Source organism: Asterias amurensis, chromosome 2 (genome assembly GCF_032118995.1).
Source record: "Asterias amurensis chromosome 2, ASM3211899v1".
NCBI lineage: Eukaryota > Metazoa > Echinodermata > Asteroidea > Forcipulatida > Asteriidae > Asterias > Asterias amurensis.
Window position 1 is genome coordinate 13,157,180 of NC_092649.1, and position 19,700 is coordinate 13,176,879.

Here is a 19,700-nt window from a genome sequence, read left to right on the forward strand (position 1 = left end):
ACGAAACGCAATTCATAGCTATTAGTAACATCGCGTTATGTGTGTGTAGCTATTAGTAACATCGCGTTATGTGTGTGTAGCTATTAGTAACATCGCGTTATGTGTGTGTAGCTATTAGTAACATCGCGTTATGTGTGTGCACACGCGCGTATTCACACCACCACCCAACGCACACAAAACATTTTGACTAAAGATTTTGAAAATTTGAAAAGCTTCATGTGTTGGGCGCGCAAGCTAATGTACGACAATTTCAATTACGCGGAACGTAATTGGCATAGATATTATTAACAGCGCGTGAAATGTTAGTACACGAGCATATATACACACCGACCGACGCACAAAATCAATTATTTTTACCAAAGTTTTTGAAAATTTGCAAACCTCGAAAAAATTCGCAAATGAAACAGTGTCACACTGTCTATACCTGTTAAATTATGTCGCTTTTAACATAAGGGCATTTATGATCGGAAATAAAAGAGTAGTGACTCGTTCTTAAACAACCGTTTAAAACCTTGCAGGGTCGTGACACGGCCACGACCCTGCCGGTTTTAAACGGCCATTGAAGGACTCGTCGCCTACTCTTTTATTCCCTTATTAAATGTCACCACCATTGTTATTTCATTAAACCATAATCCTTCTTTATTTGCAGACATTCCTGCGGCAAACACACACATCCGTCTGACTGGTCTGTCGGCATGGAGTACCTACAAGTTCAGAGTAGTTGCAGTGAATGAGATTGGAAGGGGTGACCCCAGCGAAGAGTCTGATGAACAAACAACAGCCGAAGACCGTAAGTGTAGAATTGTTTTGTTCTGTGATCACTGTCTGAACGATAAGTGCACTGGGTTCTTTTACATGCGTAAAACAGCTTAACGTCCCATCCGAAGGACGAAGCAATGGCAAGTGTCACAGCTAGAAGGTGTGCCCATGAAAAAAACTTGCAAGTAAACACAAATGTACAAAATCAACTGCTGTTGTCTGACTTGCATTTAACAATAAGTCACTATAATTTGTTTGCTATGACAGGACCAACAACTGCACCCTCTAATCTTGGTGGTGGCGGAGGGAGTTACGACAACCTGAGGATCACATGGGAGGTAGGATAACCAACCATAGACCTTTACCAAGGTGTAGCCATCTTTAATTTCTCCCATTGATACCAATGTTACCAAACCGAGGCTGGAAGAACAAAATAGTCTGGTTCTTAATTGTAAAATGATTCTTAGCATTTGTTATTGTTATTCGATACGAGGAACAAGACCAAGACGGAGGCAGCATGATAAAGGTCTATAGAGATAGAGATGAGCATAATCTCAACAATCAATCTCTGTGATGATTGCTTGCGTTTAATTGTCAATTAAAGGCACTGGACACTAATGGTTATTACTCAAAATCATTGTCAGCATCAAAACTAAGATGGTAATGAGCAATGGATAGCAATTGATAGTGAGAAACGGCTACCTCTGAAGTAACATAGTTTTTGAGAGATGTTACTTCTTACTCAAATATTTAAGGACTTCAGGCCTGAAGCCTTAATTAGGCATCTGAAACTGGCAGTTGCATGCCTGAGAAGTGCATACATTTACAATCTTTAAATTCTACACCAGTATATTGCCCAGCCTCAACTTGTAATTTTTGTGTGCTGAGCACTAGCCTTGCTCAAGGCAGTCGCATTATTCGCTCCGAAAAGACGCAGCTGCGATCACACCGAATGACCCACCCGTATACACACTGTCACATCGCACGAATACTGTTCACACAAGTCATCGCACTCGTACACCACTAACCGCATGCAGAGGCCGTGAGGCCGACAGCCTTGTCGGGTCTGTATCTTCCCGTTTTAATGTGTTGTATTGAAAAAATTCCAATAGTGGACAAAATTGGGGGGGCTCTAGGATATGCTAGTATGCAGCTCATGAGTATGTATATCGTTTGTCAGACCTATCAGACAACACAGGATGTGAGGCAAATGAATTATTCATTTTGACGTCCAATCACGCACGCCTATCATGCTCGCTGAGCGTTAGTGGTGGTGTGTGATGATGTAGACATGTCTCATCTTTCGCAGGCATTATGGTAATGAGCTGACCGTGGGAACTCTTCGCTTATTATAGTAATGAGGTCAGTGGCTTCAACACAGACCCTACAAGGCTGTCGGCCTGACGGCCTCCGCATGCGGATAGTGTACGGGGGCATCGTGTCGTGCGATGTTACGCACAGTGAATACGGGTGGGTTTTACGCACAGTGAATACGGGTGGGTTGGTTTTTATACAGCGGCGGTCTTTTTTCGGAGCGAATAATTCGACTGCCTTGAGCAAGGCTAGCTGAGCACCTGAACCATGCTAAGCAGTGACGTTGTTATTATTGCTATTGCCCCCCTCAGCCTCTGCCAAGCCAGGAGTGGAATGCACCCGGTCTATTCTACAAGGTCTTCTGGAGGGAGCAGGGTTCTGGAAACGCATTCCAGGAGGTTTCTGTTAATGATTCTACAGTAGGAGTCTATGTAGCGACAGGTGTACCAGCCTACACACCCTTTGATGTGGAGATACAGGTGGAGAATGACCAGGGACCTGGGCCAAGGACTGAGACTGTGGAAGTCTATTCTTATCAACTAAGTAGGTTTGAGAGGATGTCTAAGTCTTCAGAATTTGTTTTGAAACATGATTGTCATTTTTTAGGATTAGGTAGTTGTATGTACGCTTATGTGCTGTTAACAAAGAAGAATGAATCTCTTTCTGTTACTATTTTACAATTGCACAAACAATTTTTTGTATAGAGTTTATACAGGCCACTCTGTCTTAAAAGATCAAACCCTAAGACCAAAGTAGTCCCAAAAATGTTTTAATACATGCATTTTTTTTACCCTTTTTAAATTTTCTGATGAGAATTTGAGTCGGCAAAAACATTGAAGACCCTCGTTGTTTTACAGAGATGTACACCCTGGCAGACAGTGGAGTTATCCACAGGGCGGTTCACCAAGACTCAACCTGCAAAGTTCTCTTTAATAATAATAATAATAATAATAATAATAATAATAATAATAATAATAATAATAATAATAATAATAATAATAATAATAATAATAATAATAATAATAACCAGTTTTTATACAGTGCTTTTCACAGCCGAAGGGCGTCTCAAAGTGCTTCCATCATTATTACCCCTGGTCTTTGAAGCCAAGCCTCCACTCCCCAAGTTAGTCTACTTTCCAGACACTTGTACTTATTACAAAACTACTGTCGTTGACTGCAGGTCCCGAGGAAGCCCCAAGCTCAGTGACGGCTAAAGCCATGACATCTACTTCAATTAAAGTTACTTGGACAGGAATTGACTCAAGTGCAATCACTGGTGAACTCCAAGGCTACAAGGTAAGAACTCTTTCAAAACAAATACATTATCTCCCAATATGTGGCGCAGTTTGATCCTTTTACAATATAATAAATACATTTATTGATTTTAATAGAGCTATCTTACTCATCAAAATTGAATGATTTTAATTGTATTGTTTTGAATTGCATTGAATTTAGATGTATCGAATTGTATTGCATTGCAATGTATTGCATTGTATTGCATTGCATTGTCTTGAATTGCATTGTCTTGAATTGAATTGTCTTGAATTGCATTGTCTTGAATTGAATTGTCTTGAATTGAATTGTATTGCATTGCAATGTATTGCATGGTATTGTAACGTATTGCAGTGTATTGCATTGTATTGAATTGAATTGAATTGCAATGTATTGCATTGCATTCCATTGCATTGCATTGCATTGTATTGCATTGCAATGTATTGCATGGTATTGCATTGCATTGCATTGCAATGCAATGTATTGCATGGTATTGTATTGAATTGCAGTGTATTGCATTGTATTGAATTGAATTGTATTGAATTGTTGTTAATTGAATTGAACTGAATTAAATGGAGGATTGTATTTTTGTCTATGTAATTTTTGTGTTGCTATTTGTGGAATATTAATATTCGACAGGCCTGTGTTTTCTCCAGACTTTTCAAGATTTGAAGGTTTTTTCCCATATCATCTTTTTATGATCATTCAGAAAGACCAAGCCCTCTTGTGGTTGAACCTCAAGTAGTCCAATCCTTGAGAATCTATATTCTTTCTAATTATCATTCAGATAAGTTGGTTAAAATGTAACCAAATTATTGTCGATGGAATGACTTATTCTTTCATACTTCTCTCATGTAGGTCACATACTGGCCAGAAGGCTCCAACAGTGAGCTCGGAGAAATTGCCACAGTTATGGGTTCTGACACAAAGACCACCATTGAGGATCTTGATCCTAACACCATGTACTACCTGATTGTCAGGGCATACAGTGGGGGCGGAGACGGACCCTCTAACCCTGAGCCCGCAATGGCTACCACCCTCAAATCAGGTGAGTGGATAGAGCTGCCTCCATCATAGAGACTCTGGTAACCGTTCGTTCATCGTGATGACCCTGTCAGTTTCTATGTCCCTTAGATCATGTGTTCTCAACGTAGTTGAAATCATAGTTTAGAGACATGTGGCCTTCTTATTTATCAACCATTCTCTGAAATGAATTCTGAGGTCTTCTCAGGTTAAACGTCATCAAATTATATTCATGATCTCATCGAATTCTTTCAAAACATTGAATGCAACGCTATTTCAGATCATGCTCTCTCAGAATGATTGATTTTGATGTTCAAATCCAAATTGCACAAAGCCAAAAATACCTAGTTGCACAAAGCAAAAAATACCAAGTTGCACAAAGCAAAAAGTCACTGGTAATACTTTTGGTTGAATATGCCTCTTTCATACAAATTTTACACACCTTATTATCTTACACTATCAGGAAAGAATTTGCAATAATTTAAATTGCTCACTGGGAATTGAGTATCTTTGTGTTGTCCAAAAAAGAAATAATATATTTTTTAACATGAATTGCAAGTGGAGAACCGCTGATTGAGGCGGTTTTTGTTTTTTATAAACATCTATAAGTATTAATAAGGTATCCTTTAGTTTTTATGAATTACTTCTGCCAGGAACAAAGTGTGTTCATTCAAGGGATGGGACATAATGGTAACATCAATTAAAATGTATCAAATTTTTACTAGTTTTTGAAGTTATCACTACTTCCGAGAAATTTGTAGAACTTCCCTTAAAAAAGGATAATGTCTTGGCATTGCTTGAATAATTCTACTACATGAACAACATAATTATGTTGGGTATGTATTTTTTGTGAAAACTTAAGAAGTTGGAGAGTGAACTTCTTCCACAAATCTGTAATGTTTAACCTACTACCTACCCTTGAAATAATGTTTTAAGTATAAGATAAATGGCAAAACTCTTATATTTTGAGAAGGAGAAGATGGGATTGCAGAGTTTCCACATTGGGTTTATATTTGTCTTGTAAGACAACTGACCTGGTTCTCTGCATAGCATCTATGCCTTCTGGGTGATCATGCACCAGTTTGAAAACTGTGGTTCTGACTAAATACTCGGACTAGATTACCTAAACAGATACTCAAAATGTAAAGGGCCATTCAAAAAGGCAAATCCAATAAGCTCCTTAATGGTTTGACCACTCACAGACCCGATTGTGTGCACAAAAGTGTGATGCGTTAATGACAGCAACCTGCGATTGAGATTGCAGTGAGCTGTCTGAATCAGCCTTATTCTAGACCGTGTGGGGCCTGGGCATGTTGACCCTTGACCCTGTCATGGGACAAGCTGCTCATGTCTCTGGGTTCCTTTCAGATTTTCAAATGTTTGGCAGGGAATTAATATTGTTAATAATAATGAAAGACCACCATCTCAGTGGTAGCAGGATACAATCTAGATATCAACTGACTAAAGCCTGTTTCATACTTCCTGCGAATGGGAGTGCGAATCCAATTTTGACGTCACATGGTTGTTGTTGCAGCGAATGTTTTGCAGGAGTTGAACACAGTTCAACTGTTGCAAATTATTCATTGTGAATTTTTGACATCCAAATTAATATCACATTCTCATTCGCAAAGATTATGAGCCGGGTTTTAGTCTTCAGTCGAAGAGTAATTGCCTTCCCCTTGAATGAACACACTTGTACTACATACTGAGAAAGATCAATCTCTGGTTGGCCACACATTGTAGATACCATGAGCTTTCAATGTTCTGTGTATTGCTGTAGTCAATAGTGATTGCCCCAACATACATGTACTGTAGAACACCTGTGCTGAAGTACAAATTGTGTTTATAATTTTGTTTTATATCATGGAGTTTGTTTGTAGATTGTGTTTTTTCCAAAGTAGTTGTTTTAGTCTTACCGATGTTGTTTGATTACAAACTGTTTTCCCCTATTATATGATAATCAAGTCACCACAACTGAGATGCAGACACCTACAGCGCCGATTGGTAGTACAGTACTCTTTATCCCTCTTTGCCTCCAGCTTATCGAGTCACAGAGATTCTCTTACTTTACTTTAATCGTGGCTTCAGCGATAGCCTTTACGGGAACTTCAATTTGTTTGGACCTTATTACCCTTATGCCATTTTGGTTGACACTTTTGTGGTAGGGGAATAACTCTTAGATCGACGTAGCCATAAAAACAAAGAGTTTTCCAATACTCCTGTGATTCAGTGTGGAATCTGTGTTCATACCTTAACATTTGCCGTGAGTCTTGGATATACTTTTAGTCAAAGGCTTGAGCCGCTGGTTTCACGGGTATAAAAAAAATCCACAGATTTGTATGCCCTGAGAGCGAAGCCAAAGGAGCACATAGTAATTGCCTGTTTGGGGGGGTCTCTTCGATAAAATTAATTGTTGAGATGCTCTCTGCTTTCTGAAAAATATACACCAGAATAAGAGTCTATGGTGAAATGCATCAAGCAACTGTATGCCATGAATCTTGTAGGCACTCTTGGTTTGAAATCTTTGAGATTTTGAAATCTTGAGAAGAACATAAAATAATGTAAGAGAAACTCTGTGGACTTCCAAAAGACTGCATGAACCATGTCAGCTTTATTAATTCATCTGCTTGAAAAAGAAAAAAAACCCAAAATACACCTGTAAATATTATAATGGATTGTATTTGATTTTGTCCCACCTCGCTTTAGGACTGGCCATGTAACTACAGTACCTAGATTGCAGAGCAATGCTTAGGGGAATCGAACAGTCCAAACTCATTTGCATGATGGTCAAAATTGCAATACCTCGTTCGAACAGATTCAGTTAAATAGATGTACCTCAAACTCTCCACTGAAAACTGTCCATACGTTTACAAGAAGACATTGGTTTCTAGACAAGATTTTGTGATAATCTTGTCAGAGTTCAAAACAAAAGGCACAAGTTTAAAGGTTTTTGTGCATGTTATTTTACAGCTTCAAAAGTTTCCAGTTGGTAGCTTTTGTACCTTATGTTATTTACTCAAATATAAATCACCACATTATCAGTGAAGGATATTTATGTCGCCCTATTTGTGAGCTTTTGTTTGGTACATCTTTACTTTCTTTGGCAATTTCGTAACTCCGTCTTCATTGCTGTTTCCCTTGAACCACCTTCCACAACATGGTTCTTTGACCCGGGCAAATGCTACTGCTCCCCAGAAAATACCTCCAAGAACCTTGCAGTCGAGTGTAATTTTTTTGTGATTTTCATGGTTTAATATTTCATGGTGACGACTGAACACCATGGCCAGTCAAAAGCGAGGTGGGACTTCCCCCTCCCAAAATCAGAGCTACATTTTTCAAGTAAACTCCTCAACTAAACTTCTCTGCGTTGGAAACTTGATGTGTGAAATTAACATTTTCTAAACGTAACATTTTTAAACATTTCGGAATTCTCAGGATGTGTTTTATTTGATAAGAAAATGTCAATAAAAACCTGGAAGTTCATTTCAAAGACCAAGGCCCTATTTCATAGAGCTGCTTAAGCACAAAAAATTGCTAAGCACATCAAAATTATGCTCACCAAAATAAGCGCACCATCCTAATAACCGTATTTCATTTGTTACTAGTATCCTGCTCATTTCTGATTTTTTTCTGCTTAAGCAGCTCAATGAAATTGGACCTAGGAAGTTTCTTGAGGAGATTGCTTTCACTGATTGAAAGAACATTTCATTTAAATAAGACATAATTCCATTTTTGTTTCAGAACCTCAACATGATATGGTTATGCACTTTATGTTTTGAATAAAAGTTTTTGCTGGCTATCCATCATTCTATCTAACGCACGAATAATCATCATTTTGCAATGCTATTTCTTTTCAACTTAACAAGCTGCACCCTTTCTATCCGCCTCATTTTCCCCAACCCCTTACCCTTGGCTTCCTCACCCCACCTCCAGAAAACATGGGAAATACATCATCAGTTACCCAATCACCACAAGTGTCTTGTTTATTAAATATACATTGATTGTGATTTTGCCACCAAGAACCGGCAGAAGATCTGTTAAGTTTACACTCTTTTTGCTATTTGTAAATAACTCCTAGCAACTATGGACCGTCTGAAGCAGTGTGTCCTTTTACATCAGTTGTTTGCAATAATGATCAGATGATTGGATATTCTTCTGCATGTTTTCATCAAGATGGAGCAAATAATGGAGTTACACTCATAAATAATGTACCCTTGTGTTATTGAATAACGACTAATAATATTAATGACGATCGATTCAAAGTATACTTTACATAAAGAAATAAAACTTGTTTTTGTCTCAAATTTGACACGCTCATTTTTAATAGGTTACAGATCAAAGCCTCACTTAACAATAGATTTGTGTGCCTCTCTTTGAAAGGTCTGATAATAATTAAACCCTCAAAATAAATAATTGAAAAATTGCACAAAAAGGGTTTAAAAAACAAAATCACAAATTTGGTATTTTGATGTTTTGCTACCACAATGTTTCTTAAAATGCAAAACAGTTTCACAGGGGATGGCACCTTCCAGTGAAAAATCTCAAATTAAATTTTGGAAGTTACTGACTAATTCACTACAACAAGATCGAGTGTTCTTCTTAAGTCTTTTAATTCCTCGTACTGAACAACGGTTACAAGCTGATTAAGCACTCACAGTAGTGTAGTTTGTGTTCTCAAGAAAAACCGCTGTCAGCTAACAACACTCTCCTCACGCACATCCTGAAAGTAACAGTTTCTTCACAGGTGAGCATTTAATCTTTTGAGTGTCTGATTGCAATAGTTTCAATGTTGTTTTCTTCTCGTTCTTTTTTTTGTTGTTCCGGTAACAGCACCTTTGCAGGCACCTACTGGAGTTGTCCTTAGTATTAAGGGAACAACCAGCATGTTGGTGAAATGGACTGGCGTCACCATATCAGAGGATGAAGAAACACTTTCAGGATACAAGGTAAACCTGGAGAAAAAATATATAGATATATATATATATATATATTTGTACTCACCTCGCCTCACCTTTCCTCTTTAAGCCAAGTGGCCCGTTATAAAGGATGCAAGGCTTTCTCTCCACTGCACCAAGTCTCTGGCTACAGACTAAGCTTCACCCGAGGATTGCCATTAAAACGCATACCCCGCTTTTTCCAGGTTTCTGGACACTATGTTAATGCAGTCATACAGTGGCAGTTATCAACCATTTTTAGGACATTCTTTCTTTCCTCAGCACCCAGTCTCTGTCTGCAGGCTTGACTTTGCCTCGGCCAAACGCCTTCCTCTCTTTTTCTACAGTTCGCCTCCAGGTTGTTAAAGGTCGTCCTGTTTTTCTTCTGCCTTCTGGAAACCATGTTAATGCAGTCTTTTCCTTAGGACATGGTCAATCAGCGTCCACTCTTATTGCCTTGACTTCCTCACTTGTCCTTTAATCTTGGTTTTCCGTTGTACGTTGTATATGTATGTAATTGTTGGGTATGACATATGACCATTTGATTTTTAGTACTCTCATTTAATTTTTTTTACAGTACCTTGCTTTTTAACTGCATTTAAATTTGTGTATGTGATTTTAAAAATATTTGTAATATTGTAATTTTGATGTTTTCACACTGTACTATATTTTTTCAAAAATGTTCTCAAAAGCCAAGTCACCAAGTGACTACAGAATCTGTTTTTATTTATTACATTAGGCCTATTACCAATTCTATACTGTGTCTTTATGATTCTTATGAAATGTGTATATCATGTCGTTTATTCTGTCAGCTTTTTTTAACTGCTTTTTTTGTCATTGCCAATTCAGAAATGTGTCTTCAGTGTGTATCATTCATTTAAGTAATTTTGACAAATTATCTTCTTCTTTATAATTATCAATTCATTATTAAGTGTGATAGTTTATGTGATTTATTTTGTCAGCTCACCCAACTTACAAAAATAATAATTACCAATTCGGTAGATTGCCTTTATGAGTCTTACTAAATGTGTAGTTCTTTTAATTTATTACTGTTAAATTATCTTCGGTTTAAAAAAAAAAAACTCGATAGGTTGTCTGAAAGAGCCTTTTGAAGTGCTTAGTTCATTTCATTTACTCTCTAAAATTACTTTATTTTATTTTTGTAATAACCAGTTTGGTAGGTTGTCTGAAAGAGCCTTATGCGGTGCTTAGTTCATTTCATTTATTCTGTAATTTTTTTAATAAAAAAAAAAAAATTAATACCAGTTTGTTAGGTTGTCTTAAACAGCCTTAATAAACGTGTAGTTCATTTGATTAATTCTCTTACTTTGATTTCTTGTCAGGTTCTTTACTGGCCCCAGGGAAGTCTTGAAACCGATGCCGAGGTGGAGAAAGCAGGAAAGGCCTCAACACAGATAACTATTGATGGTCTTAAGCCAAGCACCAAGTATTTTGTCAAGGTCTTAGGTTACAGTTCAGGGGGTGATGGTGTGACCAGCGACCCTGCAGCTATTACTACAGGTAATGAAAGACGAGATCGATTGGGAACAGTCATAATTGTAATCACTCAGTTTGATAAGTGCTTTTCACACAACAGTAATTTGTGTGGGCTCCCTTGCTTAATTTAAGCATGGTTGTAAAATCTAGCAATGTTTGACAAGATTTTGCACGATAACTTGGACAGCAGAAAAATTGTTTTCCTTTCATACAAGGTACAATGTGTAAAATTGTACAACCATGTTAGAATTAAGCAAAGCACCCTTGCTATATTGCTCTCGTGTGAAAGGGACTATGGACATCATATTGCACCTCAGCATCTTGTGAACCATTACATGGTGCTAAAGATTAGCTTTCATAAATCGTAGTCTCGCATACCTTGCAGGAAAATACTGTATGGTAAATCGCCTTGAGCGTCGCTGAGTGACGGATATCAGCGCTATATAAGAAGCCACTATTGTTATGATTATCATGATGACATGAACCACAGGGGTGTTGGGTATATTTTTTGTCAGAGGGAGTGAAAAAGTGGATTTGGGGATTTGGCATCATTTATTGACTGTCTTTTAGAAGTTATAGAAAAAGACCAATTAAATTTTGCGATGTTATAGATAGAGTCCTCAAATAAGTGTAAAAGTACCTGAGTCGACCTCACGTTAAAAGGGTAAAAATATGAAGCGCATTAGAACAGTTATGTGCTATATAAGAACTAGTTATTATTAATATTATTATTAATTAGCCATTGTATTTGTAACCCTTCCTTTTAATTGTAGTTGTGTTATGAAAAACACACCAAATCACACCCTTTCAAAATTTTGAACTTAAGAGCGAACTTAAAGTGCGTTCTCTACTTTTTAGGTTTAAAGTAATCCTATGGAATGTTTTTTACTTTGTTTGCAGGAGCCGAAGGACAAAGTGAGCCACTTGGATCCGCGGCAGGCCTGTCACAATCCGTTGTTCTCGTACTACTTCCTCTTCTTGTCGCCTTCCACCTCCGTTGAAGTTCTCCGATCACCCAGTGTCTTTTCAACCCACAGTAATCTTGTGTATATGTTTTTTGATAATTAGTCGGCCTATGAAGCTGCATGAGGTTGTTACGTTTTATGATTCAATTACGAATCGATCCAGAAGTGTTTTATATTCTTAATACTCGGGACAGTCTAAATCAATGTAGATGCGTAGAACAAAAACGGGGAAATCCAATAATAATTAGAGTCGTAGATTTCAGATCATTTTCGGAAATTGATTTTGATGGATTAGACACACATACTTTTCCAGTTAATATTCAGGTAAAACTTTGTCTATAGCTGTGGGTTCACACTTGTCACACATGTGGTGCTGTGGGTTCACACGTGTCACACTCGTGGTGCTGTGGGTTCACACGTGTCACACTCGTGGTGCTGTGGGTTCACACGTGTCACACACGTGGTGTGTTTTGTACTAAAGATATGATTTGTACAGAAATCAGGTTTCCAAAATATTTAGTCAACAGTTACTACCGTAGTATGCCTATGTAAACAGTACTACATCGTATGAATGTTGTTCAATTTGAGCTTCGCTTGTATAAAGCTTGTTATTTTATCATTACCCAAGAAGAAGTAATCTATGCTGATGTACAGTCCCTCTTCTGTTAGTTGTCATTAATACATCTCAGTCGTCCTTTCCCCCGAACCGAAGGTGTCCGAAGACAGATGTTTTACTTTTATATGAGTTTGTGAATAGTGTGTACAGTTGTTTTTTGTATTTATGGGTGAGGAAAAAAACCTGTACGTTTTGTTGTGCATTGACTATGATGCATGTACTTTATCAATCGTCTCAGGTTAACTCGACTGCAAACGTTTACTGGATAATTGCTGCTCTGTGCTTTGATGTTGATTTTGAATTAAATCACTTGTGCAAGGTTGTGGGTTGTAAGATCCGATGGACTTTGCTGCGTGATGGGTGGCAATTTATTTTCTTACCTCGTGATCTGTGGCAATTTATTTTCTTACCTCATATTGTTCTTCTGTGTGCCACCCACGACAAGTTCATATCATTTGGATCAAATACAGCAATGCAAATTATGATTGAGTGAAGTCTATAACCGTGAGGTGTGTTCCCTTGACTTCATAGAGGGCGATTGACTCAGTAAACAATAACAGTCTGGTACCCATTAATCCTCAGGCAGATGCATGAGGTAATGAAAGTCTATGGCTAGCTGATCAATTGTTTTGGTGGGACAGGCATTGGTTGTTCAAAGAAAATTTGCTTGATTTTTGTTTTTTTCTTTAAAAGAAGAAAAAAAAGATGACAACAAATTTGAAAAGTTATACCAATGAATGTGCGGAAACTAAAATATTATGCCTGCTGGCCAGGGTAATGATGATACACAGAAACAAAAGTTTGCTTGAGACGAGAGTTTTCTTTTTGTTTTCAGTTCAACTGTTATTATTAACGTTATTTTGTGTGTGTTCACGTTGAGGCTTATTTTCAGTAATTGTAACACTGTTGTTAAATATTTTACGAATAATTATAAATGTGTCTGAAGTTATGCAATTTTTATCAAGATTCCTGTTTCTATGCCTTCATATCATGAACATTATCAAACAGTTTCATTAAAGGGGTTTAGGGTTTCCAGTGGATTATTATCTTCCATTTTTCACTGAATGCTTTGATGCCAGAACATTTTGCATGAAGGTTTCTTGATATACACGGATGCATTGTTATTTCTTTAGGCCCTTTTTGAAATCGCTGGTTTCGCTGTGGCTCTGCTTACGGCTGATTGTTTGAAGCCTTCTACCGGAAGCCTAAGGGAGCGTCTCAAAAGTCGGGCACGTTCCTAGCGCAAAAGAATGTTCCTGCGGGCATATGCCCGCGATCCAATGGATCGCGGGCATATGCCCGCAGGATCGCAACATCATGACAAAGTACACGCGGAGCGTTCCAAAAGACCGGTCCTGTGGAACGGACAAAAGCGGCGGGGATACTCTTGCGATCCAAAAAGAACGTTCCTACCGTTCCGACTTTTGAGACGCTCCCTAAGCCAGATCCAGGGTTAGGAAAGGACATCAATTATCTTAATGCATTTGAAAGAAAGCGGACAATTCCTAATGTGTATGGCTCAAGGCTGAACCTGTACTCTGAACTTGAAGCTGAAACTGTTTGATGTGAATCGGAGGGTCTTAAAAAGTGAAGTACATGTAGTATATAGAAGGCAGTTAACAATGTATGCGAATGCACCGTGTTTTGAGACTTAGGTATTTTTTTCCAAGATGGGGGTTCTGCTGTATAAAGGGTTGGCAGTGTTTCCGTGACAATAATGACACAATAACCAGCTATGCAGTTCCAAAACAACACACTGGAGCCTTGTATGTGGATTGGATTTTTATTCCCTTTTACGAAGGGTTTTATCGGTCGCCTAAACCTGAATATTTTCCTCTTTGTCTCTTATTCATTCTGTTATAGACGGATTCATCAGGCTCCGCCCATGGCCCACGTGTGAGCAAGATAACGTGAGCCTCTCCATGCCATTCTGCACAACTCTGCCGCGCGTGCCAAGCAAACGCGCACGCACGTCAGACTTTATTTGTCTGACTTTGGTTGCGCAATGGGTTGTGATTGGTCATTATGCAATAGGGCCGAGTTTAATGAATCGGTCTAATGGCGCTTGCGCTGTTAGTTGTGTAATAAAATGTAAAGGATGGACACTGTTTGTAACAGTTGGTCTCTTCATCTTGGAAGTGAAATACCAGAGTGTTAAAGGGTACTGATTTTTATACATGTGTGACTCTAAAATAACCAAATAGTAAGCTTTTTTTGCATGTTTCCTAACTTCTTTTTCCATTTTGCTTCTTTCTTGGTCTTTTTTTTTCGTCCTTTATTATTTTTTTTAACAAAAATTAACCTTTAAGGTTACTAACTGTGACGGAGCTGATTTATTGCATCCAGATTTAATCTGTAATATAGTGAAAAGTTGTAAAAAAAATGATGTGGAGTCTCAATTTCCATGAGTGCATGTTCATGTTGTAGTTTCGTGTATGTAAGTGGTTTCGTGTAGCGCTTTGTGGCAGTACTGTAATTTCATTGTGACATAAATTTTAAAACGAGATAGAAAACAAGAAGTTAAAAAATACTAATAAATAAATAATATCGAAACCAAATACGAATCCGATCAATTGACAAGCAATACTCTGAATGCAAACAAATTGGAGATTTTTTGATACACAAAGTGTGCATATAATAATGAGGGTGCTTCCAAACTTGCCATTGGATGTTTTGATGGTGTTGATATCTAGCACCAACCCCATTTGATCATCCTACATTTTGTAATAGATGGGGAAGTCGCCAATGACTGGCCTTGCTTTGCTTGTAGTATTAATGGTAGAGTCCGACTCAGGCACACGCAGTAGCATTATGCACACTGGATAGCTCCAACCAATGCTGTAGTTTCCCAAAACCCATTGAAACTGTACTTGACACAAGCGGCACAGTCTTGCACTAAACTTAACACCCGATTGTAGTTTTTCTTAATCCACGTCCCCATACACTGGTCCTTCCCTCTAGTCTGAATGAATTATGCCTTATTAATGAATATGATAGACTTCAGACAATGCACTGTATAGGAAAAGTTGCACGTTCGTGAATATGCTTGTTTAAGCCAGATTATGCATTTTCCTAAGTGGCGTAGCTTTTACGACGGAATACTGTGTAGCATTAGAACAAGCTCTCTTAGTATTAGACTGCAGTGGACTAAATTGATAGGTACTAAATCATGTCTGAGACCAAATATTATTGTAGAAAACAGTAGAGCACATCTCTCCCAACTTCTAGAATTTGATTCCTAAAGCCGTTCCATTTTTTGATCGTTAAGACCATTTGTAAAGAGTGTTATTATTACGATTATAACCATTAAACATAAATGTTGTATGATGTTGTTTAAAGTGTAGTTCACCATGTTATTAGGAATTAGTGTTGTAGAAAAGGTTGTGCTTTTATGTAGATCTTGTAAGAGCATATGACTGGCATAAGCTTTGTATATGTAATGTTTCCCGTACCCCAAATTAAATTGGTGGCGAGGACATAGTTGAATCTAGGATTTCTTGAACTGATATTGTTCGCTTTGATAGATTCTTGGTAAATCGTCTCTAAAAGTTGGTTTAGTACTAAAGGTAGTACTTCTAACGCTACATAAATTATGATATGTCATGATATTAACAGTACTTACACTATCAATTGCCAGTACTGCTATTCACTTAAAACTGTTGGTACTTTATTTTCAACCTTTCTACTTTCAGTAATATTGTCCGTGAAACGATTCAAAACCATGTGGATGATGATCTTGTGAATGGTCAGACAGTAGGAGGGTTGATTTTCAAATGCCATTGGCTAAACTCAATGCAGCTGATTGTTGAACAGGCACAAAGCGTATGCGCCAGCAAAGGCACTGTAGCTCTATTGGTAGGGGTCACACGCTGCCAGCTCCGGTAAAACATCTTTGCTTAGTCATTTCGAATCGATCAAGTTGTGTTCTTGAAAGTTACTTGTTCGACGTATAGATTGTTGAAACTGTGACATGTTACTCAAGTGTAATCTTAACATTTTAAACTGATGTAATTCTAATTAAGCCTGATGAATTCAAAATAAAACACAGCTACAATGATACATCGATGTAGCAAGTCAAGAAGATGGTTTTGTGCACTTGGAAATCATTCTTTAAACGTTGCCTTGGACCCTAACATAGTCATTTTCAGCTGACATACCGGGAGTACAGCACACACAGTTTAAAGGGAAGCAGTCACATGGAAAGTTACTTTGGAAAGCAGACTGAAATGAGAGATGAAGGCAGGCTTGAGGCCATAGGTGGGGGTCATATCATATGATGTATGGTATTTCAATAAATTCATAAGGCCTGATTCAATTTGTGGTTAGGCTGACCCGAAAAATGGTTACAATGCGAGTTTAGCACAGATTCTGTGTCAGATTGATCAATTTCTTGGGTCGCTTTGACATAGATTCTTGGTCATCTACTGACCCAGAAATTGGTCGGGCCTTTTGGTCACAGATCCGGGTCGGTTCTGTCTGGTCTTTTGGTCACAGATCCGGGTCGGGCCTTTTGGTAACAGATCTGGGTCGGTTCTGACCTGGAAGAGTGTGGCAACTAAGTGCTTGTTCAGTAATGTCCGATTGTCTTCAGGATAAGGTACTGTGGAGGATCAATGTCACTGAAAAATACAACACCAGGATCATGGCAGTGGGAGTATGGGGCAAACAGAGGTAGAATGGTGGGCACCTATGGGATGAATTTACTGACTGGATAGAGATGCAAATAGTTGTCAACGGCCTGACGTTTCAATGTTGCCCCATTATGTCTGATAGCGCCCTCTGTTGAAACAAGTTTCTCATTCCATGTTAATAACTTGCCGTCAGTCTGACGTCACAATAATTACACAGGTTCATGAATTACACCAGAAACGTATCTTGACCGAGCGGCGTACGGACTCTCAGTTAAATACACGCGTGTATACATTACTATAAAAAATACCTGAGGAAAAAACTCCTCATAAACAAATGAGCAAAGAATACAAGTTTAAAAGCAGTGGACACTATTGGTAATTACTCAAAATAATTATTAACATAAAACCTTTCTTGGTGACGAGTAATGGGGAGAGGTTGATGTTATAAAACAATTGGAGAAAACGGCTCCCTCTGAAGTGACGTAGTTTTCGAGAGAGTAGTAATTTTCAACGAATTTGATTTCGAGACCTCAGATTTATTACACACATGTACATGTACATGAGAATGTACAATGTGTACAATCATTATGCACGCTGCATGCAGAGGGCCGAAAGTGCAGCTGACAAACATCACCTCGGACCAATCAAAACACAGGAGAATGCTTACGTCACTACACGTTTACCCAATGAAAGCATTGTATCCAATGAAACAACTTGGTCCGTAAAACCTGTGCCTGTCTTTTGATAAAGACATGGGACCAGTCTAGAGACGCACTCACACCGGGGTAGGCGGCCCAAAATCCCCCATGACACCTCGCAGTTGACCGCAGATTATTAGGCAAAGTCTAATTTTTTAACAGTTTGTTTAAATTAATATTGACATGTTTTTTTTTTAACTGTATGCGTTAGAAAGTGTTGTAGCGAAACACCATGGAAACGCCACAGAGAAGGAAAGCAATTTTCACCGCTTTGTATGATTGATAGGGTTATGACACATTTGTTCATCTTTCTTAATCAGAATTTAATTTGGTTCCTATCGATCTGTAGATTCAGTTTGTTTGCGTTTTGGTCTGCTGTGATGACAATCTTCGATCGGTAACTTAGCTTAAAGGGACACACGTTGCTTTGGATTGGGTGAGTTGGTCCACACAAAAATGCCTCGAAATAGCACGGTTTTCCTAAACGTCGTGAACTAGCACGGCATGCCATTTTGTGGGGGAGTCAAATTGACTCCACAAAATTGCCGACCGTGTTTGTTCGCAAAAGAAAAGCGAGTCATATTTATGTGGATCATTATAATATACTTTGAAAACATCTTTCGAACCATATGCATTTTATACCAAACGATTTCAAACACATTTCATAGACCAGATCGCCCAATGCAAGGCAACGTGTCCCTTTAGTACATAATGTCTCCCGGACGGTTTTGCATATGCAATCGTGTCCGCCCGAATGCTGCTGCATAATGCAATGTGTCCACCCGGACACATTTGCATATGCAGTTGTGTCTGCCCCCGTGAAAAACCGTCCTGGCATGCAGTAAATAAAACGCCCTTGGTCGACGGGACCCGTTCGCCATTTTTTTTTTACAAGTGCATGTCATGAATGACATGGGAAATGTTCGGCCGTTGGGAATTCGCTGCAATCATAAGATACGTGAATATTCATGCTGCTTATACGTATATGTTCAGTGCATGCACGCTCGCTTACGCGCGCACATACATGTACAGTCATGTACATGTCCACCGGACGGTTTTTGCATATGCAAACGTGTCCGGAGCGGACAGTAATGCATGGCGGACACAATTGCATCTGACACCGGTCACAAACCCGACGTAGGCCTATATAGGTCCTTATACGCAAACCACGCAATATTGCTCTTGTGGAGACTATAAACGAGAAGAGAAGCCAACTTTCACATTATGTGAATGGATCAAACAATTCGTTTATGGATCAAAGAATGAAGTTATTTTCTATGCAGATGCATGGATACCGACCACCGTGGTTCTCGTAATGGTTTTATAGTTGCATAATTCTGCGCCCCGTGCCGTGAAAATGACAACTTTGATTGATTGTCGAAACGCGACCCTTACAGTGGACATTGGGCAGATTGTCCTGAAGGACTATTGACAATGAGTCACGTAAGGATGCATCTCACTAATTTAACTCCCAGAGCATACAGTGCAAAATGCTAAATATTCAAAAAATACACGGAAAATGCGTATATAAAGCCCGGTTCATACTTCCTGCGAATGCGAAGCAAATGGGACGTCACAACCCTCCTTTCGCAACTCAACTCAGTGCGAGTTTCGTTGCGAATTTGTGACGTCAACATTCGTATCGCATTCGCATTCACAGGAAATATGAACCGGGCTATAGTGTCACAGCCGTTGACAGTAATGGAAACATTTGTATTGATTCTTAAACTTTTTTAAGCCCCTGCTCAATTTTAATGGACACTGTTGCTAATTACTCAAACTAATTATTAGCATAAGACCTCAGTTGGTAACGAGTAATTGGGAGAGGTTGATAGTATAAAACATTTTGAAAAACGGCTTCCTCTGAAGTAATGTACTTTTCGTAATTTTCCACGACTTTGATTTCGAGACCTCAGAATTAGATTTTGAGGTTTCGAAATCAAGCATCTGAAAGCAATTTCGTGTGACAAGGGTGTCTTTTCTTTCATTAT

At 38.5% G+C, this 19,700-nt stretch overlaps 1 protein-coding gene across 3 annotated transcripts in view; it reads left to right on the forward strand.

Moving 5' to 3' along the window:
- LOC139949906 (contactin-2-like) overlaps positions 1-16,463 on the forward strand; it is an 85,134-nt gene extending 68,671 nt beyond the window's left edge. For 2 of the 3 annotated variants that reach the window (XM_071948480.1, XM_071948488.1), the window contains exons 13-21: positions 650-790; positions 1,027-1,097; positions 2,385-2,616; positions 3,254-3,369; positions 4,204-4,393; positions 6,334-6,372; positions 9,199-9,314; positions 10,646-10,823; positions 11,700-16,463. In XM_071948480.1, coding sequence (XP_071804581.1) covers positions 650-790; positions 1,027-1,097; positions 2,385-2,616; positions 3,254-3,369; positions 4,204-4,393; positions 6,334-6,372; positions 9,199-9,314; positions 10,646-10,823; positions 11,700-11,800 — 1,184 coding nt within the window. In that variant the 3' untranslated portion in view covers positions 11,801-16,463. The remainder of the gene's footprint in view (positions 1-649; positions 791-1,026; positions 1,098-2,384; positions 2,617-3,253; positions 3,370-4,203; positions 4,394-6,333; positions 6,373-9,198; positions 9,315-10,645; positions 10,824-11,699) is intronic. The other variant, XM_071948494.1, reaches the window with a different exon arrangement.
- Positions 16,464-19,700: the final 3,237 nt, after the last annotated feature.